The sequence below is a fragment of the Lipophrys pholis genome (genome assembly GCF_963383615.2).
Source record: "Lipophrys pholis genome assembly, chromosome: 12".
In the NCBI taxonomy this organism is placed as follows: Eukaryota; Metazoa; Chordata; class Actinopteri; order Blenniiformes; family Blenniidae; genus Lipophrys; species Lipophrys pholis.
Window position 1 is genome coordinate 27677470 of NC_137641.1, and position 27492 is coordinate 27704961.

At 39.5% G+C, this 27492-nt stretch overlaps 1 protein-coding gene across 2 annotated transcripts in view; it reads right to left on the reverse strand.

The window, feature by feature from the left end:
- Positions 1 to 27492, reverse strand: part of fibcd1b (fibrinogen C domain containing 1b) — a 144426-nt gene that overhangs the window by 63356 nt on the left and 53578 nt on the right. For both annotated transcript variants that reach the window (XM_080476380.1, XM_080476379.1), the window contains one exon: positions 13870 to 14006. In XM_080476380.1, coding sequence (XP_080332506.1) covers positions 13870 to 14006 — 137 coding nt within the window. The remainder of the gene's footprint in view (positions 1 to 13869; positions 14007 to 27492) is intronic.

Genomic DNA, 27492 nt, shown 5'->3' on the forward strand with positions numbered 1-27492 from the left:
ACAAGCTATGCTATAAATAATCTTTGTGGAAGGCAAAAAGGAACTCCAGAAGGTCATGGAATATGAGTATGTTTCAAATTTTGGCTGTTTTGACTTTAGTTTAGTCAACATGATAATTGTTCCATGAAACATCTCTAATCCAAACATGTTAGATAAATGTGTTAAATGTGTAACCGTATGCTGTTTATTATGTGAAAGATAGACATTTTCTGAACAGATTTTTATGTTGAGTTTTGCTGGTTTTCAGTGTTCGCCTCACAAAATGACGTGTTTTCCAGCTTTACCCTCAAGAGGAACACAAGTCAGTCTCCCAGCTCACAACGTATCTGTCTATAAATGTGCATGCATGCACTTTTATGGCTGCTCTGTTTACGGTGGCTCAAACGCTTCTGTTTTATGGGGCCTTGCCTGCAGTGCACCCCCCACCCCCCCACCGCCCCTAAACACAAACACTCTCCACTGGGATGCAGCTTAACATCCCAAACTGACAAATCCTTACACACTGTGTCTGGCTAGAGGGCTGTACCTGACATCAAAGTAGTTTCTGTCAAGGTCAGGAGCTGACTTGTTCTTAGTGGGTGTGGGGCAGGCGATGTTACACACACACACACACACACACACACACACACACACACACACACACACACACACACACACACACACACACACACACACACACACACACACACACACACACACACACACACACACACACACACACACACACACACACACACACACACACGGCAAACTGGAGATGTGACACAGCAGCCATTTTATGAAGGGATTGAGCCTGGATCCAGTGGTTCAGATACACAACAGAAGCTACATAAATGTCTGAGAACTGAGCTTGGAAATCCAGAGCGACTGCAGCCCGTGTTCGTTCAGGGATGCAGGCAACAAAGTCAATATTAATAATTAAGTCCAGCAGCCATCGATTGGCTCTCAACTATAGGAAATGTCTTGAAAAAAAATGAACTACATCATTATGAAATATGCAATGGGGAGGAGGGGGAGGACACAAAAACGTGCAACAAATTACAGCAAAAGAAAAAAACACAACTTCATCATTAAAGTCAAACATAAGAATACAACATTTGCAGCTTCACAAAATCCCACTTTTATTTGACGCCACAGTCCAATGGCGCAAGCTATTCTTCGGCGCTCACCATCTGCACAGTAAACAAATATTTTGGGCAGAGTTATTCTTTCCTTTTCATCTTGTAGCTCATGCACACTCCGTCAGTCTTTCTTGTTGTTTTATATGTTGCAGAAACTTCAAAACACCGTCTTTCCGGGACAATATTTAACAATTAGCTTTGTTCTCTGCCAGCAGCATGATGAAGTATGTCTTTGATTTACTATGCTAATACGTCAAGCTTTAACAGCTCTAATAAAAGTGTGAGTGGAGAAGGGTGAAATAAATACATCCTGTATTCTTCAGTTGTAAAGTGAAAAAAAAAAATATATATCTTTATCGCTAATGCTGCAACTCGATAACTGGCCTCCTCCTCTCACTGCCTCTGTAAAGACAAAATAAAACTTTCTCATTGTGTTTTTATTGCTCATATCCTTGATTGGCTGGTCAATCAAAGCTCTGCGATGAGCTCACAGGTGATCACAATCGACCTTCCAAAGACCTATTTGTTAAATTCTCCAGCAACATTTAACAACACGTTTTCCTTTTTCATCTAAAATAAAGCTGATTGCATTTTATGTACATGTCAACGAAAACAAACAAACCCTGATTTAAACTGCTGGCTAATCCCCCCGCCCCGCAAAGAAAATTTAAATACAATAACAATATCTACAATCTGAATGCCTGAGCTTCTCTATGCTGTTTTACTATAAATAATTAAAAGTTTATGACTACTAGGCATTTATTCTTAAATTAGATCATCTTATCACATGTTTTTTTAAATGGGTAGTGCGATTACAGAAAAAGCTTCTCAAATAATATAGAAATATTAAAACAAATTGTTATAAAATCAATTATTTGTAATTTTCTTTAGCAATTATTTTCCTTAAAATGGTATAACATATTGGTTCAGTCAGGTTGAATCATAATACACAAATGTATTACTAAAATTGCAGAAGGAAGTAAGAATTGATGTGTTGCACCCTGTCCCATGTTGACCATATAAAGGGGATATAATAAAGAAATACTCTTTGCATTGAATGCTTTGTACATTATTCATTCTTTTTCAAGCAACAAAAATTCTGGGGAGCAACTTGAGCGCCACACACTCTTTCCAGTGAAGCGAGCCATAAAATAAAAGCTCCTAAAAAGCCACAATTCCCCTCACCACCTGCTGCAGGTCCGTCCTGTTCTCCACTGTACAGCTGGAGAACCACAGAGTGACTCTAAAGCTTGCCATAAAGTAACATTTGGGTATAGATTGGATCACGAGTAAACTAACTGGAATAAATTTGTATTTTGTGTTTGATTTTATTCACAATAAAAAGTAAATTGCTAACTTGTTTGCTGCCCTCTATTTTTTTTTTTTTTTAAAAAGAAACGGTACATTCATGCACTTGCTTGTACATGTGCTTGCTCAACAGTAAAAATCCAGGTGAGCCATCAAGAGAGTGAATTTTCTTTTGAGCTTTATTCCCTTTATTCAGTTGGGAATGTTTTTTTTTTCTTTTTCTGTGCGCCTGTAAAGATGAAGTAAAGTACCTTTGGGAGGGACAGTGGTTGTTGTAACATGTTTTATCAGAAAGTGTGTGTGAGTGTGAGTGTGTGTGTATTCAACATTTAAAACTATTCGTCTTTGTTGGAGGGAACTCACTGCTTCAAAATTGAGTCTTGTGTTATAGCGGGGAAAAAAAGGGTATGTATAAAATGAACCAATTTAATCACGTGCGCTTAAGTTAAATCTGTTCAACAACAAAACACACACACACACACACACACACACACACACACACACACACACACACACACACACACACACACACACACACACACACACACACACACACACACACACACACACACACACACACACACACACACACACACACACACTAGTCAAATGGTCCAAGAGTGTTAAGAGGCAAATCTCCAATCCTCACCGACCATCTCACCCAACACTTGCTCAAGGGCTACTGCACTGGCATGAGCACATTAAGCTCCCTGTAATCTCCGCAGTAGATGAAGGCTACTTAACAAGCTGCCTTAAGCCCTTCAGCAGGCTTTCTGTCAACGACTGGGAGCCCGCAGCGTGCACAGACGGACACCCTGACTGACAGACCAGAACACAGAAGAATCAACACAAGCACTCCAAAGCTGATTCTGGGAGATTTACAATCTGGCATGTACTGGGTGGAAAATGGGAATCGTGCCAATAGCTTGTTAGCTCCTGGCATATACGCGCTGTGAGCACACTATGTTTCTATGTTTGGTGGTTTGGCAGCAGATGTCACCATTACCATTACTATACTGACTACCTGGAGATAACTTGTCAAAGAGCGGCGAACACACCAGCTGCAAACAAACCCAATCACGGTGGAATCAAGCAGTGGAGAAGCAGACCATTACAGTACGAGAGTCGTCGACCCAACGCAGAGAAGTCAGAGAAATGAAATAAAGACAATAAACAAATGAAGCCCACTTTTTGAGGCTAATAATATCTACTCCTAAACTGCTTCATGCCTCCTTTCAAAGATGGATGATGGATCAAAACAGACTGGCAGAGGAGTTGCTAACAATTTGATTACATTGTTAGGAATATTGATGATATGGTGACAAATTCAACACTGTCTGATGAAAGCGCTCATAAATCCACGGCAGTCTGCACAATTGCTATCTTCAAAGAGGACTGCAAACATCTGTTGGTGGATGTTTTATAATCCTATCAGAAAGACAGATGTGCTCTGAACAGAGCGGCAGCAAATGAGAACAGAAGCAGAAGCACAATCCACAAACATCCCGTCTCCCTATCGCACTGTCTTCTCCACACACATGCCAACATAATTTCAGCATTTACATATACTTAAGTGAAAAAGATTACGTCTGCCTTTCAGCAGCAGCCTGGTTTCTAAAAGATCATACAAACATGGAATCTTTCTTCTTCTTCTTTTTTTTTTTTTGGTTGAAGGATTAAGAGAAACTGGGTTAACACAGGTAGATCTCGGCTAAGGCTTGTAAACAGTCTTTGAAAATCTGTGTGTGGGCAAAGACCCAGAGCAGTACAGGACTTTTAGATTTAGCATCACACTGGCAGCAGGGTGTTGTGATAAAAGAAGATAAGACGGATCTATTTATTAAAGTGCTGGACAATATGAGCAGGATTAAATATCAAAACGTCTTGTAACAGTATAAGACATATGGTACGTCAAACTGGGGGATCTCTGATAAATAATCTTATATTATACCGTCTTATTTACTTTAAAATTCAGTGTTTAGAATATGGAAGAGACAAAACCTATGCAACACGAGACATTTTAAGGTTTGAAAATTGAAAACGTCTTTCATTCACTGATGCTCAGTTTGAAGTCTGTACTTTACTGTGACCATTCACAAATCACAATTGTTGGCATTTTGGATGAAAGAAAGAAGAAAAATAGAGTTTGCCTGGTTGCCAATTTGATGAGACTTAGTAGTCGATGAAAAACCTGTATTAAAGTACATTGTGTACATTGTAATCACGTATCAGTAAAAGCAGTTACGTTTAAACGCAACAAAATAACACTTTTTTTCCAACTCATGATGATATTGGGTTGTATGTGGCCACTGATCTAAAATGTGTTTGGCATCCCGAGTAGGAAAAACATTTAAAAATACAAGAAGGCAATTTGTTTCATAAATAAAAAAAACAAGAGAACAAGAAAAAAGCAGATCAGTACTTTTGGGTATTATTTTACATATAGGGTTTTAAAAGTAGTAGGTTATGAAATATGACTTCGACATAAGTAATTTAAGCAATTTACAAAGTGGAAGTGCCTTAAAATACTATCAAATTACAGAAACGTGAGCATTTATGATTAATTCATCCCACTTGCTGTGCTGATGCTGATGTTAAGCAGGGGATATTCTTGAACTGAAATGATCTGAATGATTGGCGTTGACCAATGCAGCTCTTAACACACTGCTGCTGATGCAAAAGTCATTCAATCTATTGATCTGGGATTTTTTTTTTTATCAGGAAAATTTTGAAACCGACTTCATCCTGCGGCACTGGAAAGTTAGCAGGTCAAGACAGTCGACGATGCCGTGCAGGACAAATCCAATAAGGTTGTTTATTTTTTAACCCGCTGAAGGTCAGGAGACCGCCAAAGTCGCTGGCCAGGTCAACGGCGAGGTGGCCAGGAGTTAAGTAGTGGATTGGCCGAGTGACAACGTCACCCTTCGAGCTATGGTACTTGCGAGACTAAAGTATAAACTAACAAATCCTGAATATAAATCCTGTAGCCTAAAAGTTTGACAGGGTATACAGATGAGACAACAGATTGTTTATCACCTATAATGATCACACTTCTCTATGGCAAAGAGAAAAAAACAAACAAAACAAAACCGAGTTTTCACAGAAACACACTTGCTTGCGATCACAGGTTAGATCGCTCGATAGGTGTTACAGGAGTGATTGCAGTAAGCCTAATTATGTCATGTACAGAGGGATATAAAATCTGTGAATGTTAATTCTGCAGCCGTCACATAGCTGTATAACCTTTCCTCGCACAACCGGCATTCAGCCCTGTCTAATGCCACTAATATTTTAAAGGACACGCCTTGTGATAATGCTAACACCTGACAGCTCATGCTCTCTTTCAGGTCCTCTCTGTCCTCACACAATCTCATCAGAATGAAAATAATTGTCAGCACAATATATGACAAAAATAATTAACATGTGCTATAAAGTGACAATTTGAATGAAAGTCGAATTCAATGCCATAGTTTTCAATTCCCGCGGCTGCTGAAACATCCGTTCTGGATTCTTTATTTGTCTTTTATTTTATTTTTGCAAACCAATAAACTAACAGAGATGAAATATTGAAGAAGCTCTGCAGCAGATAGAGATATGAAAAGCCTATACAGTACACTCTGAAATGTTCAAAAGGCACTCTGAGCCTCTAAATGGTGGGGGGGGATACAACATGCACACAATCGTACATTCAATCTCAAACTTTTACATTTCAGTTCTTAGCTGAATTGAATATTTGAGAGTGATTGCAGTGCTTCTGATAAAAGCTCCATTTGATAATGCAGGGCCCTACACTGCACTCTGATATATCTACTCTCATTCATTATTTATGCCGTGGTCATTTTTAGTCCTTTCCTTTTAACAAATAAAATAGTAATAATAGAAGACATTACCCTAAGCCGTGAGGCTGTATTTAAATGGCATTTGAAATCTCTCTTTGCTGAAACAGGTGGACAACTTGCCTGCGGTATTTCCCATGCGAGGGCGAAGCTGGAGGGGTTTGTGTGCGTACATATTTTAGTATTTGTGTCTACATACATGTAGACATATATGTTTGTTTGATCATCTTCCACAGTTAGGACGAACGGTGTGGTATGTGAGCACTAAAGAGGCCTGCAGCACAGTGATGACAGCCTCTCTCTTTTATGTCCTATCTGCCATCATCCCTCCCACCCGTGTGGTCCGACAGTCCCCCAGGGCGTGAGTTATGTCACGGGAGAAATACTGACCAATTCCCTCTGACAAGCATTTACATCAGCCCGTACTGATGTCTCCTCTCCTCTCTCCTCTCGTCTCTAAATGTGAATACAGGTGTCGAGTAGGTTCAGCTGACTCTGCTGTTGTTCCTAACTCCTAAATAAAAATTTTGGAGTGGTTTCACTAGATTTTATTAACGATGACCTTTTAGAATATCGGCATTCCAATATATATTGCATGAAATACAGGGGACAAAGTTTGTTTTCATAACGTTTTGATTGTAGTAACAATGAAAGGAGATGCAGGGAGAGTTACAAAAACCATCAGACAGCTGCCGCCAGAGTCCTGACCAACAGGAAGTGAGTGGAGCACATTAAGGCCAGTTTACGCTGTGTGATCTCAGCCGTCTCAGACAGTCCGTTGTGGTGATATCCAGTTTTACAGTAACAGGAGTTCGCAGACAGGCAGCCTGCAATGATCTTCTGACATTTTCAAGAACTGCACAGCTGCTGGCAATAGCCGGAAATGCTGCGGACATCCCGATCAAGTGTCACCAGAACTGCACCAAAACAATCGTTTGCAGACTCCCTAGGAAATAAAATGATGTTCAGTCTCCGTCTACTTCCATGAATTTTTTCCATGAACGTAAATTCATTTGCCAAAACCACAGCTCAAGTCTTTGTTGGCATCACTCGGCGCCGGTTGCAAGTGACGTACAGGATAATGCAGTATTTATGGTGGTTGTCACTACTAATTCAATCCAGAGCAAAATCACAGTCTGTAAAAGTCCTCGCCAATAGGGAATTAACTTCTTGAAACTGGGTAAATTTAACGTAAATTTCCTTAAAATCCTGTTGTTTGCAGATGATTATCTGATATGCAAGTTGTTTTAAGTCGATCATGTCTTGCTATTTTTTTTTTTATTTGTTGAAATTTCAAATGTGTTAATTGTCATTCTTTTAGTCGAAATGATCTTAACGTTCCTATAATGTTCAACGTGAATGCATTTCCAGTTTCTTTGCCTTGCGTCTGATTTATGCTTTCTGAATACATCTGCAGGAAATGGATGTAAATCAATGTAAAGTCCTTCACGGTGTGGCTGTGTGTGTTTGTATATGTGTGTTTTCTCCTGTCAGTACTGTGTACATGTTGTACATGTATGGTTTGTGTTTCCTTTCAATTATTTTAAAGGGTTCATGTGTTCTTGTTGTACATCTCCCACTCTCTCTATTAAGCCATTATCTGCCCAGTGGCTCTGCGCTCCCCCACCTCTTTACTGATTCTCCTGCCAACTACACCCACCTCCGCTGCTCCCAGTATCCCAATCAGCCCACCTGCAAACGCTTTCTGGAGCTGTACATAAATACAGATCTCTGTACGCTTACTGTGCCCTTGCAGCGCTCACGAGTTTGTAGTTTCAGTAACCGTGTAAGTTTCTGCCCCATGCCTGTTAGTGTGCACTTGTTTTTTTTATATTTTTGTTTTCATGTCTGCCTTCTGGATCCAGACCGAGCCGTCTGCCTCTACCTTTGTTAGGCTGTTTGTGTAACAGTGCTCCGGGTTTTGTGAGGGAAGCTTTTGTTTATTTTAACCTCCTGCCTTTCGCTGTGGCACATTCGGGCTCTCTCTCCGTCCCCGTGAATATTCATAACAGTCTCAGACTGTTACAATTACCTGCAGTGATTGCTGCTCAGTGCACCCATGCCAGCTCGACTCCACAGCCACAGCTTCCGATTCCAACAGCTGATGAAATGATTGTATGTTTCGGGCTAATCATCCCTATTACTATATTTTTTCCGACATCCGGTGTTTACACATTGTTAGAAAAGGCAGATTCCCAATGTAAACAGCTCTTACTGGCACAAAGAGGTGTGTCCTGGCACAAGTCTGTTACCTGACACTGAACTCTCACTATCTACTCTATGAGATATTCCTCTTTTCACAAATCCTCCATTAACTATGCAACTGTACTGTAAAAAAAAACCTCATTACTGTAGAAGCCTATCGTTGTTCCCGTCCTTGTTTTGCTATTGATCTTTGACTGGACTTTGTTGACATATTGTCATTTCCTTTTTATGAACCTTGAGGAAGCAACTCAATTTATCCACCACAAATTAAGGATAAGGAGTGATTCAGAGTATGGGTGACTGACAGGAAAAGTCTTTCATTTTGCTTTATCATTCACTGCAAGCAAGTTGCAAATATGAAGATGATCTTTTGGGCGAAAGTTAGAATAAAAAATTATAACCATATTAGAATACAACGCTTCAGAACTCCATGGTTTGTTATACATTATTATAACTAATGTAATCCTGTAACAAAATGAAAACAAAAAAAGCTAATAAAATACTTTAGCTAGCACTCATCAACAAACGTCAATTATTGCAGATAAATCATCTGTTCACAACATCTTCTGAAAAATGCTGGAAGTCTGGCACCCAACCAAATTTTACTAGTTGGCATGAAGCAAACAGTGGGCGATGTGAGTCTGGAGAAACTAATGTGAGCTTCACTTTGAAAGCTGACAGCTCGGCTTAGAATTCAGCATACAATTAGTTAATGTCTGTTGTTTGGTCTGCTGGAGGAGCAGCTTAAATCACAATGAGGTGGGGGATAAGGAGGAGGATGCAGCAAGCAGCAAGGGGTAGATCCCCCCCCCCCCCAATCCCCAACTAATGTCTACTTTGAATGTCTGAGTCTCAGTTTCTTTATAATTTTGGAAAGATTGTTGTCTTTTGCAAGTCACAGATGAGGCCATGGTTCTTCCTGTGCTACCATACATGAGATAAAATCTTCCCAGAGGTTTCTCGTGATTATATACTGCATTGAGCAATAAGACATAAGAACTGACACGTGGAGAAAAAAAAATGTAAAGGTCATCATTGACTGGCAGTACAGTTGTCCTGACGGTGTCTGGAGAGACTTACGACAGCTCCATTATTTCCAAGTTCCCCTCAGGGACACCATCTTTTAATGCAAATGTGTCTGAATAGACGGATGTTATTGTAAGACACATCTGAGGGAGGAAGGAAATATGAACTAGATCTTCACCTACTGTTTCTTTCAATCTTTCTATCTCACTTCCACACTCTTCATATCAGATTGTGATGTTTTTCTTCAAGCCCTCTCTATTCACTGTCTCGTCTGGGGTTCCGGTTTCTCTTTATGTTTCCTCCCGCTTCCAAGTAACCTGCTCATCTCCGCGTCTGTCTGCAGCAGCGTCTGCCTCGCCGCTATGGTATGTCAAAGTATGCTAATGGTGTGGCAGCATATGGCTCATTCCTTATTTAAGCTCAGCCGTTAGACAGTAAGCCACTCAACTCACCGAGCTTCCTGTCTCCCTACCTGCCCCTGTTGGATCACACTACACTGATCTCTTAATGAGGCTCAAGCGTTATCACAATCAGCTCAACACACCATGCGGGATCAGTGACTGTTGTATTATCGCTTCAATCTCAGCTGTGAGGTAAATGCCATCAACAGGACAACATGCAAACTTTAAACTCGATACAAGCTTTTCAAGAGGCGGACATGAAAAACAAGTTATTTCCATATAGATCCATTCAGTTTTCCCTAAACAGTAATGCATGCACGGACAGACACACACACACACACACACACACACACACCCACACCCACACCCACACCCACACCCACACCCACACCCACACACCCACACACACACACACACACACACACACACACACACACACACACGCACACAAGCACACAAGCACACAAGCACACAAGCACACATAGGCATTTACCCGCTGACAGGCTGCTATGTAGCTCTATTCCATCATGCTGTGCTAAGCACTCTGTCACTCTGACAGTCTCGCTTTATTTGATGATAGGAGGCTGCGACCTTGCCTATCTCACACAGTTAGTCAACGATTTACAAGTACACACATACACACACAATGTACTGCCCTGCCAATTAGACAGTGACTTGAGTTGAACTTTGAAGTGTGATGTGTTTGTAGTGGAGGTACAAAGTGAACGGCAGGTGTAATACACCTTTAAAGGGAACTTATGCAAGCTATATACAGTTAGCTTTCTCTTTTTTATCTTGTTCATTAGGCGTGTACGTGTATTAATACGTTATTATCATTAATATGTGCGCGGCACTAGTATAAGGTGTTCATTACTTTGTAGAGGTCAGATAAAATCATATCACCTATTTGCAGCCAAATATTTCAAGCAACATTTATATTGATTGAAAATGAAGAAACTGTACACTTTCTTAGCATTTTCACACATTGAAAGGGGGATATGTTCAAATGTCCATCAAAGCACTGCCAACAATGCAGCGACAAGCCCTGTAAACTTTCTATGTGATCGAAGTAAAATTATTTATTCACGCCACAGAATTTTTCATGCATCATTTTTATATTACATTATAAATAAATAAACAAACAAACAAATAAATGACAATAGATAAATATTTCCCAAACAGATCACTGTTCACAAGGTTTTTGGGGGTTTTTTTCCCTCTCAAATTTAAGCCTTGAAAAGTTTGGGAGGATTCCAAAACCGGCCCCTGGATGCTTTGCTGAAAATGAATCATGGCCTGTAAAATAAAGACCGTGATTCTTTTGTGTAACAGAAAATTCTAACTCTTTTAAGCATTGCAAGGCCTCATTTTTCTATTAGTAACTGTTTTGGTTTTCCTGAGGATTGTTACAGTACCCTTCAGAACGCAGTGTGTGTGTGTGTGTGTGTGTGTGTGTGTGTGTGTGTGTGTGTGTGTGTGTGTGTGTGTGTGTGTGTGTGTGTGAGCACGCGCACATTTGGGGACGTCGTCCTAACGGGGACACTAAGGGCTTGTTTACCAAACGACATTTTCATGTGAAAAAGCAAAACTTTTCTTTTGCGTTTTGGGTGGCCATTTACACAGCGCTGGTTCCACAGAGCCACTGAAAACGCACCTTTTTGAAAACAGCTCCTAAGGTGAAGCTTTATGAAGATGCTCAGACTCCAGCTCTGTATAATGGGGCAACACACAACATTTTCAAACATTACGACTGTACATGCGCTCCGCTATGGGGGCATTATTGTAGCAAAACCATTTGTCAATGCATATGGAGAGGAGCCTGTGAGCCTGCATTCAGGGCAGTAAAACCCTCTCTTTACAACTTCGAATCCTGTCACCGCAGAACTGAAGCAAAAGTCACATGTAAAAAAACAGCCAATTGTGAAACTGCTCAACTCGTAACTGGTGAGTTGTCTGTATGTTCAGGATTTGAAACTGAAAACAGACTTTTCAATTAGAAATATCTTTGTATATCTTGACAACTCTTTGTATGCACTGACAAATCCTAATACATGTGCAAATTCTAATACAGATGAGCAGGTGTTTTACACATTTAAATACCTAATTACAGACAGTCAGACTACGAGACAACTTTTGCAGATTCAGGTTCACATTGAAAAAATCTTTTACACATTGACAACTCTGTCTGTATTTCAATCAGTCTGTCCAAAACTCAGACAACTCTCTATACAAACTGACAAATAGTTTTGCTGCAATAATGTCCCCCATACTCTGCACAACAGTTATTCTGTACATGTACAAGTAGATGGACGATAACAACAGTGGAGGCCTCCAGAGTGGCATGAATCCCAGTTGACAATGGGCGACAGCACTCACTATTGACCCTAAATAATAAAAATATGTTTTGGGTGTTTTCTGAAATTCCCATGCAAAACAACATTCTTTTAAACACGTTGTCATGTAAGTGCGAAACTTTTCTTGGAACACTGTCGCGCAACCAGGGCCTCAAAAAGACCACCTGTTCATATAAGTTATAGGTAGAACGTCCCTGATTCTATGAAAAGTCTTTTTGTTTGCCCTGTTAGAGACTGACAACCTCTCCTGGGGGTATCCTGTGATCTGGGATTAACCTCAGCGCACCGTGGATGACTTAGTGTTAATTATGAGTGGGTGGACAGATGGATATTTTAAGTTTTGAGTAAAGATTGGGGACTAGAAATAGTTATAGTTTTCAGGAAATGAATTCCGATGAATTTAATGCCCCTCAAGTCAGGGAGACTCAACTGCTTGTGTATGCAGGCGCACAGTAAAATATATCTGAACTACACTTCCAAATATAACTTCAAACAGCTCCGTGTCAATGTTTGTTCACCTCGCTGTCTCTCATTCCCAAAAGACACGGCGCTTCCAGTATACAGTCTCACTTACACACTGATGTTTACTTTAGAAAGGCCAGACGACTGACAGATGTTTGATCAAGGGGGGAAGAAAAAAGCATATGTTTAGAGAAACTAAACATTTCACAGTTTCCTTTTCAGCAGATAAAATCCTTTAAAAACATGATTACACAAAGACACAGCATTGCAAGGTTTACAAACCCCCAAAATATAAACTGGTCAGGAATGTTGTCAGATATAACAGAAAGACTTTCTTTTTTAGTGGGTTTGATGCACAGGGACAAATTGGTTTGCATAAATAAAAGTGTGATCTGGCTTTCCAATTCTATGCAAGCCGTCTTTGTATCTGTGAAAATGATCTCAGCATGAACAGATAAATTAGATTACTGTTGGTTTTGAATCTTCAACCCTGCTATAATTGCACCATTTACCTCCCCTGTTCAACAAAATAAACCACAATGTCTCTCAGTGATGTTTTAGTGGCTTTCATTGTCACCGCTCGTCTTTATTCTCCGGGAAAACTACCTGTTGACGTCCTCACTTGACATGCAACCAATTAGGATTCTGTTTTCTAAATGACACAAAATAATAATACAACGCTTTGAAACGGGTCCAAATGAAATTTGCCTGTAAGATCTCCTCGCTTTTGTGCGATGCTTCTTTGATGAGATGGTTTCGAACTGATGCTTGGCGTTCCTAAGGCAGTACACAGTGCAATCACAGAAGGTGTGCAGACAAACAGGAGCCTCGTGGAGCAGGCAGCTCTGACTTGAATGGAAGTAATGTGGCAGTTAGACAAATTCATGCTCAGTGAATCATTCTTATTTTGGGAGAGACTAAGTAGGAAAAAACAAAAAAGAGACGATGAGTAAAAGCAGAGAGGGTGAAAGGGCCTTCAATTCTCTTCCATTTCTCTGTTTTCATTTTGATTATAACCCTCACATAAGCGTAGCGACAGAGTGAATCTTTTTACTTTGGGGAGCTATGCATGCAGCTTAAGAGCTTTGTGTGTGTTCACGTATTGCAATATGTGTGTGTGTGTGCGTCTGTGTGTGTGTGTTATCCTCTGACTCACTGTCCAGCCTCCTCCGTCTGTGGTCATGTCACAGTAGACCTGAAAGCCTGCGGGGTGGTGGATTGGAAATACAGAGTAGATGCCGTCTTCTCTCTGACCACTGGCGTACAGATCACCGCAGTCACGGGGACGAGAGCCTGGGGAAAGGTTAAAGTAGGGAAGAGACATTAAATAAATTAAGCCCAGTATGGGTTGCAAAAGCAAAATAGGGCACTCTGGCCTTTGTTTAGCGGGACACTAAAAACGCATATTCAATCCAGCAAACTTGAACAGTTAAAAATAACATAAAAGATTAGTCTGCTTTTTCCATTTTTCAAAAGAATATTAATTTTTGTAAAGCATAGAATAGCAATGAGATGGTAGTACCTATTGCATTGGATTAAGTAATGACATAAAGCGAGCAAGAAAGGGGATGACGTGAACGATGGATTCGTATTAACAGAGTGATAAAAACACAGAAAGCAAGAAGGTTAAAGTGAAGATAGACGGACAAAAGCACGAGACAATCTAATAGATGAGAGGGACACCTCAGTGAGAACACATACAACACAGACAAAAAGAGTTGGGACACTAAAGCTTTCTACATACCGATGCAAGGAGTCCTAAAACTTTATTACCTGCTACCCTGTGCAAAGTGGATTTCATAAAGTAGGGTATGACAGTAAGTTTGACTGCACATCGCCGCCATGCTGAGTCGGAGCTGGCAGCAGCTTCGGCGTACATCACTTTCCAAGGCTAACAACGTTATCCTGCACATCATCTACGTAAACCACCGGTGCTCCCCGGCAGTAAATAAATGAGGCAAACAAAGAATTAAGCCGTGGTTCTAGTGGCATTTATGTGCAGCGGAAACAGGAGAGAAGATAACAGAGAATGTGGTTCAGCAATTTATCTCTGTGGGAATCAGCAAACCAGGGGTCAGCACTCTTTTTAATGTGGAATTCTTGTCAATGAGTGCTCCAGGATCACCAGCCGGCTCAAACTAAATGAAATAAAAGTATGTAAGTGAGATACAAAAGAAAATCATTTATGACACACCTTTCATTTTTTTCTATATAAAATGGTCACAATCAGACATATTTGAAAGGACATTTTTCTGTTACTCTTATTATGAGCTCATAGAAAAAGCACAAAGCCTTTTATTTATTTCAATTATTAATTTGTTCCAGACATGACTAAAAATATACGAAATACAAATACATAAAAAAAAGAAAAAAATACACTAATATGAATGTGCATACATACAAACATACATACAAAATGAAAAATACATATACAAAAAAATAAATCTATATCCAATACACCTAGAAATACATTCATATATACTTACACATAGAAATACAGACATCTAGTTTAACATTTCTGAAAAATCGGAAGGAAGAATAAACATTTCTTCAACATTTCAAAAGCTTTAGTTACTTGTTTGAAACATATTGCATTGAGCGGGCAAATAAACAGGGATAACAGTGCATCACATTTCAAAACCATGTTTCGACCAAGAGCAACATTAAGTACGTTGCTCTTTTATCATTTTTAGTGGTGTGACAAGTGTTTTGTTTAGATTTTTTTCTTTAATGGAAAAAAATAATGCATTGGTCCTCTTGGTGTGACTGTGAAAAGCTGGTTCCATTGCTGATGGCTCACTGTCAACAAAAAAAACCTTTGCCATCGTGCCAATGATTACGCTGTGTCGTGTAAACTGTGGGTTTTGTCTCTGAGGTTGCGTATCCCCACTGCAAGCTGTTGTTTTGGTCCAGTGCTTTCATCGTAAGCATAATAGCATCTGATGCTGGCGAGATGGCATTCCTGAAATATCTGACAATGTCGAAAGAAAGATTATCTCAGGTTGTTTGTCGTCGCACGACAGTTGGAAAGGTTGTCCGCAAACCCTGCTCACTATACACCACAGCCCCATTCTGAGGTATACCAACAACTGCCTGTTTTTTTTTTTTTTCACCTCACGGTGTATGGCCACTACGGAAGAGTTTTAGTGCCACTGAAGAAAAAAAAAAATTCGGAGGCTAAAAAAACAAAAAAAACCTTCGTGGCCCCATAAAAAGTCGAAAATAAAAGTCGAGATTTTTTTTCGGAGGCAAAAAAAAAAAACCTTGTGGCCCCAGAAAAAGTCGAAAATCAAAGTCGAGATTTTTTTTTTTCACGGAGAGACGTCTATCCATCCCTCATCATTTGCCCGTAGATGTGAATTCACATTAAATCCCTTAATTCTGACTATATCGGGTTGCTTACTGCTTATGGACATGTGATTTTACACAGGATTTCCTTGATTAATAAGAACACATTTAAATAAGCAGCCCGGGATCCGTGCCTTTGTCCTTCGTACTCGACGAACTTCCGCGACGCAACAACGCAGCAGGCTGCTCTGTCTCTTCTAGTCCTGATACTGATGATAACTGTACCGTGTTTATGAGCTAGATTCTGTCCTGAAGCATCTTTTCATCACTTCATTAAACCGCCTGATATGCATTTTGAGGAAGCAGTCACACGCGCTGGCATGTGGATGCACGGACTTTTTTTCCCTCCGTGAAAAAAAAAAAATCTTGACTTTGATTTTCGACTTTTTCTGGGGCCACAAAAGTTTTTTTTTTTTTTTTAGCCTCCGAAAAAAAAATCTCGATTTTGATTTTTCGACTTTTTCTGGGGCCACAAAGGGTTTTTTTTTTTTTTTTAGCCTCCGAATTTTTTTTTTTCTTCAGTGGCCCTAAAGCTCTTCCGTATGGCCACCCTAAGGAAGAAGCAGAACTTGAGACGTCTGGTAGAGACGTGACAGTGACAGAGCTTGTGAGCTACAGCGCTTGCAGAGCGGAAGCACCCTTGTCTGTGACTGAGCCACTCATCTTACACAAGGGATACAAAATCTATTCCCCAGGAAGCAGAAGAGAAACTCTGTGATGACGGCAATGTCATAGATTATGCATGCCAGCCTTTGCCGGGTCAAACCCCTGAATTTATACCAGCTCAAAAAGGCCATACAAGATTTCTTTTTTTTTTTTTAAAGTGCCTACGTGATACGAAATGTTTGCACTCCCTGAAGCTTCCCCCCCCCCCCCCCCCCCCCCCGTTTCTCCGTGTGAGCCTCGTCTAATAGGCTCCGACTTTCATCATCGTCACACATAAACGGTCACATTTCGCTCTTCTTCTTTTCATTGCGGGAAACTGAAGTTGCCTAGGTTCCATGGGACATCAAAAAAAAAAAAAAAAGGCTCTATCATCATTATTTAGGAATTTGGGATTCTTTAACAAGGGCTTTCAAAGTTTTTCATTTTAATGATCCCTTACAGCAGAGAAATTCTTCTTCCAAGGACCCCCTCTATTAGTCGTCCTAATGCTCCAGGTCCAGTTTCACTTTAGCCTGTTTTAACCACAAACACTGCAAGCATTAAACATGCTGGCACTCAATGAAAGTAATATGTGTAGGTGTTTCTCTTTTCTTTTCTACTTTCTCCAAGGTGGCTTTACTTACGTATGCATAAGCAAATTATATGTTTGCCTGTAGAAATTGTTTTTTTTTTCTAAGGTGGGATGAGGAAAAAGCAAGCAGAAAAAACGAGCCCCGCTTTATAAAATGCCAAAGGATCATTAAATCTTATCTTCCGACCGTCGAAGAAATTGGCATTTGAAAAAGATTTTACTACCTAACAGGTCACAGCTAACCCCCCACAAACGACCTTCTATTCATGATATGTGGAGTTTGATCTCCTCGTCTTTGCTGGAATTTACACACAGGATCATCAATTCAGGATATTGCGAAATGCCTTATCCAGGTAGCTGATGGTGGATTTTGAGGGATGCTTTAGAACAATGGTTTGCGCGCTGCACGTCCCCCTGCCATGTGCTGACTTTTGTCTGAATTACTCATGTTTTCACATAATGAGACATTATCGTTCCCAGCGTTTGGGATCAGTAAACGATGGACAGCATGACTCTTCTTGTTCTTTTCTCAGCTACTTAGATCAGAAATGTCTGCCGCAACTGCCTTATTTATGGTTTAGAATTTAAGGTTTATTCAATATTCTCGTCACAGCAACAATGAATTAAGTCAGAAATATTTATCAACATAATAATCATACTGGATAATTGTAATAAAAGGACAGAATGATGATTAGGAAGACACCCTCCCAACCATATTACCTTACGTTGTACCAGTTTTTTTTCAGGTTTATTTTTCAAGGTAACTTCATAGCATCTTGTTTTCTTCAAGTCTTCTCCGCCTACTATCCTGCAGACTGTTTCCCATTTCATTCACTTGTAATTCCTTTTTTTTTTCTGTTTTTGAATGTAATTCTTTTTTTTCTACGTTTGAAAACTTCAAGCATTAATTGTCTACGTTTTCTAGATTTCTTTTAGTCGAGGTATTTTCAAGGGATGACTATTTGAAGTGTATTTGCTGCATTAAAGTTGTTTTCTTTGACCCTAAAAATCGAATTAGAGAAGTAGATTTTCTCAAATCAACTTTGAAGTCAAATACAAACTTTATCATCTTATCAGAGTGGGTTTTAGTAAAACTTTTAAAATGCCCAACACATGAGGGAGACTTTGTGTCTTTATATCAAAGAATACCACAACAATATCAAATATGACTTAAGGAATCAGTTTTAACTTAGTTTTAGTTCAGTGGATTTTCATTCATAAATAAAAATTTACTCAAGACTAGTTACCAATAACCACTAAGCTATTTTGTTCTTTGGCTTTATGTTTTCTTTCAATCGATTTCATTATATGACAAAGGAATTTATTCTATGTGTTTATTCTCAGTTGCAGTGAGAATCAACTGTGTCTTGAAATAAATGTGGCAGAGCAACTGTGCCACCGTACAGCCAAACCGATTGGTCCACAAGCCTGAAAAAAGTAGGACTTCAACGGTGGTTTCATCCATCGCAGAGTCCCTGCTGTAGCGGAAACAGAGCAAGGGCTTCGCTGCTGTCAGGTTCGGATTCAAATAACTTTGAAAATCTAATATGCTCTTTTGGGAATCCAAAGCAAACAGTACAGAGATGAGTTCTTCAAATATTCCCAGGCGCAGTGGGAGAGACAGCCAGTCAAAGACATTCATGGAAGTGTTCGCATCTAAGTGCCTTGTTCTTAAACATATATCCACAAAGCTATGTACAAACGGAGCAGTGTGTGTGCATACAGGTTTATCCTTATTTATCTTTGCGTTTGTGTGACCAGTGAATGGATTTGATTGTCAGCACCTGGTGTAATGTAGAACTACAATTAAAGGTGTGTGGCATGCTATAAAACGCAGCGCTTTCACTATAACACAACAGGACAGTCCCTTCTGTAGCATATATTCAAGGTAAACTATCATGGGAAATATGTGAAATGCATCCATGTGTCAAATCTGTTCAGTAGTTTCCTGACTGATTTAAGCTTCAGTTTAAATTCTCACTCTGACTTACATTATACAGCCAAGGACGTGTTTATATCGCTGAATTTTCTCACCATTAATCTCCCGCCCCGCCTCTTCGGTCCAATAACCTCAATTTGCTCTCAGGTCCACTCGCGTGTCCAAAGACCCGAGATGACTGAGCCTCAGACTCACTTTTTCAATCAGGTGAACTGTAATTTTGAGGTCCGCAGTCATTTAGTGAGCAGTAACATTGTATATTGTTATAATTTTTTTTAATTATGTTTTGTCCCAATATTTACTTACATAAATTGTATGAAATGCAACTTGACTCTCGTCTTTTAAAAGTTCTATGCAAATGAATGTCTTCTTTCTTCTACACAAACCCTTCAGCTCATTCTACACAAGACGGATGCATGTATATTGTAGGTAAAAGAAAAAATGATGATAATCAGCTTCAGTCTATCACATGTTCCTTCTATCTGTACTTTTTGTTCTAAAAAGCAACAGATCAAATTGCAACAGAAAGACTGAGGTCTAGAATAAGCATCACCAAGTTCATGCGCACACACACACACACACACACACACACACACACACACACACACACACACACACACACACACACACACACACACACACACACACACACACACACACACACACACACACACACACACACACACACACACACACACACCTAAATATATAAAGTTCCCCAACTTAAGCACCAGAATAAGAAACGAAAATAAAAAAACTAAAATAGCTCGCAGAAACCACAAAGGGTGAAATCTGCATGTAAAAGTGCTGTTTTATTTGAGTTTTGTTTTTATCTTTGTTGTCTTGTGCACAAAAATATCCCCTCCTCCAAGCTTTTGTCCCCACTTCTCGGCAAGCTTCAGTGAGTCTGTATTTTATGTTCGGGTCAGATCAGGACATGCAATAATGAGTTGGGCCCCAGAATCGATCGTGGGGGACTTGAAGGGTAACAGATCAGGTTGTGTTGAGTGTCGTCCTTGCGGAGAGGATCCATGCAGCAGGAGTCTGCTCTGGAGAGCTCAGATGACCCTGGCATTGTCTAAACTTTCACAAACATGTGATATGGGTGGCTACTGATTAAATTCACCACGCTGTGAGGAAAATAGTACATTGGGCTTGTACTCGTCTCAAAACCACAGTACTAAAGGAAGCTGATTGTGGATAAAAATAGTGGCAATTTTTCGGGATCAGCATGAGTCACTCCTACAGTGAGCTTGTCAGAGGGCAAAAAATAAGAGTGAAAAAGATGAAAAAAAGCACTGAACTAATCCTTCTGACATGATAGACAAAAAAAAATGTTTGCTTTCCGAGTATGTGCTTTTTGAGTTTTCTCAGAAACGTCTTGATGGAGATCAAAACTGTTATTGGTGACTGCTGTGAAACCCCAGATTATTTTATTGTGGCACTCAGAGTCTGTGGGACGAAACTTTGTGAAGTGACAGTTTCAACGAAACCCTGAACTTTATTGAGACAGCGATGGGTTCTCATATTTAAAGGACAGGTTTGTATGTGAAGTTGAAGCAAGGAGGCCAGAGTCTGGGAACACCATGATAATGTTCTTGTGGAAAACAATGCATTACCTAAACATGACACAGCTAGTATTTTGGTGAGTACTTTTAAGTTAAAGTACATACATGGATCAAACAAACAAAAGAAAACAGCCTGCCCTCTTCGAGGAGACCATTGGATTGGCCACCAGAACAAGCAGCAGCAGTCATTTATTTTAACACTTACCAGATTCTTAAATCCCCCCCCCTTAAACACATTTTTGTGTATCACATTCATATACAAATATAAACATTAGAAACTACTTTTAAGGTTGTTTTTTTTTTAACTCTTTTATTTTATGCAACTTATCTTTAAATGTGTTTGAGGACGCAGGCAGAGACACAAAAACTAGATTGATAGTGGTGGACGGTGGTGGAGGCAGGAACAGATTCTCTGCAAAGGTGCTTTCACACTCTTCCCTTTTTGCAATTAGGCGTCTGAAGACATAAACCTCCATCCACGGTGCTGAACCCTTGAGCGCGTTGCTCAATTAGTCTGAAAACTATACAGCTTTCCTCCTTATAACCACATAGCTTCAGGATATCCATGATTAAAACAAGTTACTGAGAGGCGTTGTGTGACTATTTACATGAAACGTGGCAGAATTTCAAGCGGAAATAAATTATAAATCAAATAACAGCGACAGAGAGAGACGTTCCCTGTGGGCTCAGCATTATTCTAATTTCAAAATAGTTATCAGACTCTGACTGGGGAACAGATTCCTGTAGATTTTGTTTAATTATTAATATCTATATATACAAGGCAAAAGCCACAAATTGAGCCACACAGAGGTGGATGTCTGAGAAAAGGAGAAAAACAAGGGTTTAAGCCGTTGTTGCATATTGTATTCTATAGATATGTGAAGAGACGATGGTGACATATTAAGCGAGGTATTTCAGCTCTGAGGCGAGTCCGTCTTCTTTTACTTTGGGGAAAAAATGTAAAATCCTAGTGCGAACAAAAGGCCTTGAAATGTTTTGGCAAAGTCAACTCCACAGAGAGTCTTATTGTTAAAAAACAAATGTTGATTTTGTTACAGAAAGCTGCTTCTTTCTCCGGGCTCTCTTCCCTCCCTGGCAACTCTCAGAAAAATATACGGCGAGGAATTATTTCACAGTGCTTACAACAAATGATAGATGAAGTAAACAAGAATAAATCTGCTCTCCCATATTATATTGCATCAGTGTCACAACGCCTCGAAAATTCCAGCCATCAACACAAACCTAATTCCACAGTACAGTGTGTATTCTTTGTATGATGACTAATGAAAAAAACTGCATATTTCAATAAGCCTATGTCCCCCAAAACACAACCTTTTTTTCTTTAAAAATCTCAATAATTTATGTACATTTTTATTTTGTTCCAAACTTTAGGAGAAAACTCACTGAAAAACAGCTATTAAAATAGTTTTTTTTTCCTCAGTAGTTTAAATAAACACACAGGAGATTCACACAGAAAAAAAAAACCAAGGTGTGTTGTTCATGTTGACAATAATAATGAGCTAAAACACTTGACAGACACGTGACTGAACTCAACATGTGTGACAAAGACATACAAAAATAGTCACAAGAAGAAGATCAAGGCTGATGTGTTCGAGACGGCAGCTCTCAACACTTCCAACTGGATTTAAATTGAATTAGATCTCAAGAGCATGTAATATTTTTGACCTAGAAGACACTTTATTCTTGGGAATTTAGGACCTAAACAACTAAAGTAAGGAGGGACAACATGACAAAAGTATCATCCTCATTACTACAGGGCCAAATTGTGACTGATTACTGTACATTTCGCATAATTTACAAAGGACATGGCCTGATTTTAATCAACATATTAGATATGTTTTACCTTGTGAAAGTTAATAATGCAGTAAATTGGAGCTGAATCAGGTGATACTTAATCAGGTTGCTTAAAACAACCATCATCCTACTAGTACCTATGAGCTCAATGATTCATACATTTATGGAAATTTATGGTAAAACTATAGGGACTGGGCCTCGTAGGGCTCATGGGCCACCAGTGTACCAAAGGTTTGTGGGTTAGAAAGTATGTGAAATTATAAATCAGTGCCGATCCCAATGAGATCACTACCTTACCATGGTAGGATATTTGGTGCGTCTCTAGGACCTTGAGAGCTACTGTATCTTGGCTAGAGTATTATACTTCTGGTGGGACCACACATGCCGAACAAGCCGAATGGGAGAGGCCAGATGAAGAGTGATCCCCTGACCCTACAGGTTGATGGTTTGGGTGGTGAGATAATAAAGCACTCCTGTAAAACGTGCGTTTTATAAAAATGAAAACTGGTTTTGCCGCTGCACCCTACTGTGGGACAGCAGAAGTGCAAGGCGTTAATGGGTCAATGTACGAGGCAAAGAATGACGGTTAAACAACAGGTAAAAAAATGCTGTTGCCAAAGGCGCATGTGAAGATTACAGAGCGGAACGGAAGGACGTAAGGAAAAGTCGCACTATCTATTCAACTTGTTTGCTTTCAATTGCATAATGGGTGCATCTGCCACTACTTTGGCTCCAAGGCCAACCTCATAAAAGTTGATGGTATTTCCATCTCTGTGGACAGCTCCTCTGTTTCCTCTTCCTTTCAGGTCATTCGGTCAGCATAGTTCTACCTTCACAACATCAACCACCTTGGTCCCTCCATCTCAGCCCACAGAATGGAAAAACTGGTCCACGTCACCTCCAATCTGAACAATTGTAATAATTTCTCCCTGATTTCCCTCTCAAATCCAGTCCATGCTGCCGCCAGGACACCATCCATCCATCACAAAACTGCCTGTCCTCTAAAAACTGTACTTCCAATTCAACATTGCATGCACCTGAAATTTTTTTAATTCCCAAGGCCATCTATAACCTCCGTCCTACATACCTCACCGACCTCCTCCGCCACAGTAACTCACCCAGCTAGACTCCCAGAGCTCTGCCTCCTCTCTCAGCCTGCTCTGAACACTACGGGGTCTGGAGCTGCCGGCAGTTCGGCCCCCAACAACTACAACTCGCTCCCACTCGACATTCAAAACACTCGAATCCTGGAAACTTTTAAATGCCTCCTCAAATCCTTCATTTTATCTTTTTCAAAAGCATGCTTGTGCTAAATGCTGTAGATCTGCTGCGGCAAATTTTTTTTTTTAATTAAATGCTGCTGTTTTTCCATCTAGTTTTTAATAGTATTTTAAGCATATTTCCTGAGCCAAAGTGTCTTGAAAGGTGCCCGTGAATAAAATGTATTATTACTGCTATCACTACCAGATTGTGCAAAATACTGTCGGGTGTTTGCATTGTTTGATTGTGTCCATATCTACCGAGTTTCAAAAAGAGGCTCAAATCTGCTCAGCCCTTTGGGGAGAAGCTGCTGTTATTGTGCCGAGAGGGATTTCCTCACTAATTTCATTTGCAGAGATTCATGATAAGATTTCCTCTCCTTTGGTTCTTTTTTCTTTGGTCTCGCCATCTTCTCTTAATTTCTTCTGTTGCTCTTGTTGTTTTCCTCACAGTGTTGACTTTGTGACAGAGCAACTCCAGCATTCAGATCGATTTGTTACGATATGTCCGATAACAAGCGGCACAGAGGTATAGTGGTTAGCACTCTTTGCCTCATAGGAGTCTGTGCATGTCCTTAGTGTGGTTTTGTCAGTTTTCTCAAGTCAGACGGGATCGAATACTGCGCCCCGTGACCTCGATATGGAGAAGTTGAAATAGAAGGTGTCTGAATGGATGTTTGAGAACTTTCTCAACAAACACTTCCAACTCCAACTTATTACATTTCAGTCAACAAGCAGCAACCCTCATTTCTCCCTCTACAGGACATTTACTAAAACATGTTGACAAATTAAATCCTCACAGTAACATTAAAGGATATTTCTGCACTTAAATACTTTGCCAGCTTTGAATTACATCATAACGTTGGAGTTATGCAAGCAAATATCTTGCAAAGCGGCAAAAAACTGACCAAAATCCCACATATTTAACAATTTCTACTTGAGGAATTCAACAAATGCCTTTTCCTCCCCCTCAGAAAAATTGCATTTACATTGTATAGCAAAATAATTGTGTTATTTACATAAACTTAAACTAAATACGACTTTTTAGATGTACTTTTATACTCACTTTGCTATTCTTAGTTGATCATTGTCACGCAAACCAAAGGGACTAATTCAGCTCAGGGCTATTTTGCATCTTTTTAAATCCGTCCATTAATATTCTTCTTTTCTAATTTTCAGATGATGTTTCACATCCAGTCAAAAACATATGCAGTTTGTAAAATGGCCGAGAATTTTGCTGGTTGTGAAAATAAGGACAGCATTATTTATTAATTTATATATTTATTTATTTATATATTTATTTATTTATTTATTTCAGAACCCAGAAGGTTAAAAACGCCCGAGAAGACCATACATTAAAACAAGGCTTGAAGAAATGATTCCACATGTGAGCTTTAACACCTACTGTGAGATAACAATCCCGCTAAGATCTAAGGGATAATTTCAGCATTAACTGGTTTATAATTTATTGCCACTTGAATTTCTACTCTGTTGCAAGTAAGTGTTTACTGATTGCTTCAAAAAAAAAAAAAATCTGGTTAAGGGAGAGAACATCTCAAAGGCATCATGAGGCATAAACTGTGTGGAGTCAAATGACTGGCTTGCTGCTCTAAATGTTCAGCACCACGGACAGAGCTTCAGCCAGTCCGTCGGGTCTAAACGTCACTCTGCTCCTCTCCAGCCACTTTACTGGGAACACGTCGACAACCCAACGTGATCCAGGACAGCAGCGCTGCCATAAACCCCGCCATTACAAAGCCCATAATGTTCAGTTTTCCTTGAGATTATTAGTACTGAAGTAATAATACTTTTAACTCTATCTCGGTATAATTTCAGCTTTCTCAACATCGTGGCACCAAAAAATAAAAACAGCTTAGAAAATGAGCATACGGGCAGATTAAAACCACTCCAACAATCTCATGGAAAACTGAACATTATTACCTTTGTAGAGGAAGAATTTATAGCAAAGCTGGTGTACTGGATTGTGACAGATTACACCAGAGTGGCTGCTCTGTGTAAATTTTACTGGTGTGAAGTATGAGCCGAGTTTCATTTATGGATTTGTTGTTGTTTGGTGTAGAGTTTCAAGTTTTGTCCGAACTAAAAGTAGTAGAATAATAATTATTAATAATGTCCTCAATAGTATAATAATAATAATAATCATAATTAGTAGTACTACTAGTAGTAATATAAAAATTGTAGTAGTAATAACAGTAGTTGAATAGTAAAAGAATGAGAAAAATTGTAAGAGTAAATCCATGAGTACTTTAATATTGGTAATAGAAGTAGTGATATTATTAGTAGTATCTGTAGCGGTAATAGTAGCACTATCATAGTAGTAATAGTAACAGTACTAGAAGTGGTAGATAGTAGCAGTAGTTGTTGTAGAATAGAATAGAATAGAATAGAATAGAATAGAATAGAATAGAATAGAATAGAATAGAATAGAAATACTTTATTAGTCCCAAAGGAAAATTCCATAACCAATGGATGTAGTTTGGGGATGGAGTCTTGCTCAAGGACATTTTGACAGGTGAGCAGGGGAAGATGGGGAATTGCACCTGCAACATTCCAGTTACAAGTCAACCACTTTACCAACTGAGCTACAAGTGAGCCACCCTGGTTAATATACATTAAAGTACTACTAGTAGGAGCAGTTAAGTGGTCATTGAATTAGTAAAAGGAGTAATGTTAATGAAAGTAATCTGAATATCAGTAATTGTAAAGAAAGTGATAGTTGTAATAGTAATTCGTAAAAGTAGTAGTAGTTTAGTAGCAGTACCTGTTGCAGTGGCATTTGAAGTCGTATTATTAGTAATAGAAGTAATAGGAGTAGCATGTAGTAGATCAGAGTAGCAGGAGCATTAGTATTAAAAATAGCTGTAATAGTGGTAATTGAAATGATAGCAGTGATGGTAATAATTAGCAACAGTCATGAATGGAGTAGTTCCGTAGCACTAATAGTAGTATTGCATTAGAAGTAGTCATAGTATTAAAAGTAATCATAATGACTGTGGTATTAATAGCGAGAGTAACAGCAGCAGCAGATGTTGTCGTAGTTTGTTATGATGTTAATCTTACAGCAAATGCTCCCACCAAATGTGCCACATTACAGAGTGAACATCCAGTCGTACATGTCACAAAGCCTCGTGTTCACAGATTCATGAGGTTACTCAAGTCTCTGCGACTCACACCCACACACTAAATAACACTACATTATTGTATGCCGTATGTTAAACACGAGAAGCCTTCACTCTGCTCCTTGGCTACCTATGCGAAGCAAATCCAACATGGGGGGAAATGCCATGGGGTATACTGTGCCTGCTTAAAAGCCTTCCAATGGGATGGTGCCTGAGGCCCTTCGCTGTCTCTCAGCAACACAGTCCAGTGGACATGCAAGTCATCTCTCATGTGCAGTACGGGGAAAAAAAAAAAAAAGAAAGAAAATTCCACATCCCTACCAAGGCCACTGGATAATGTGGATGAGCTGTAGCCTGGAGAAACATACTGATATTGCCAGGAGAGGCTGGGCTGAATGAATATGTGGAAAGATGGATGACAGACGGACCACACTGAAATCTAATTTTACACAATAGTGGGATAGGAATAACAG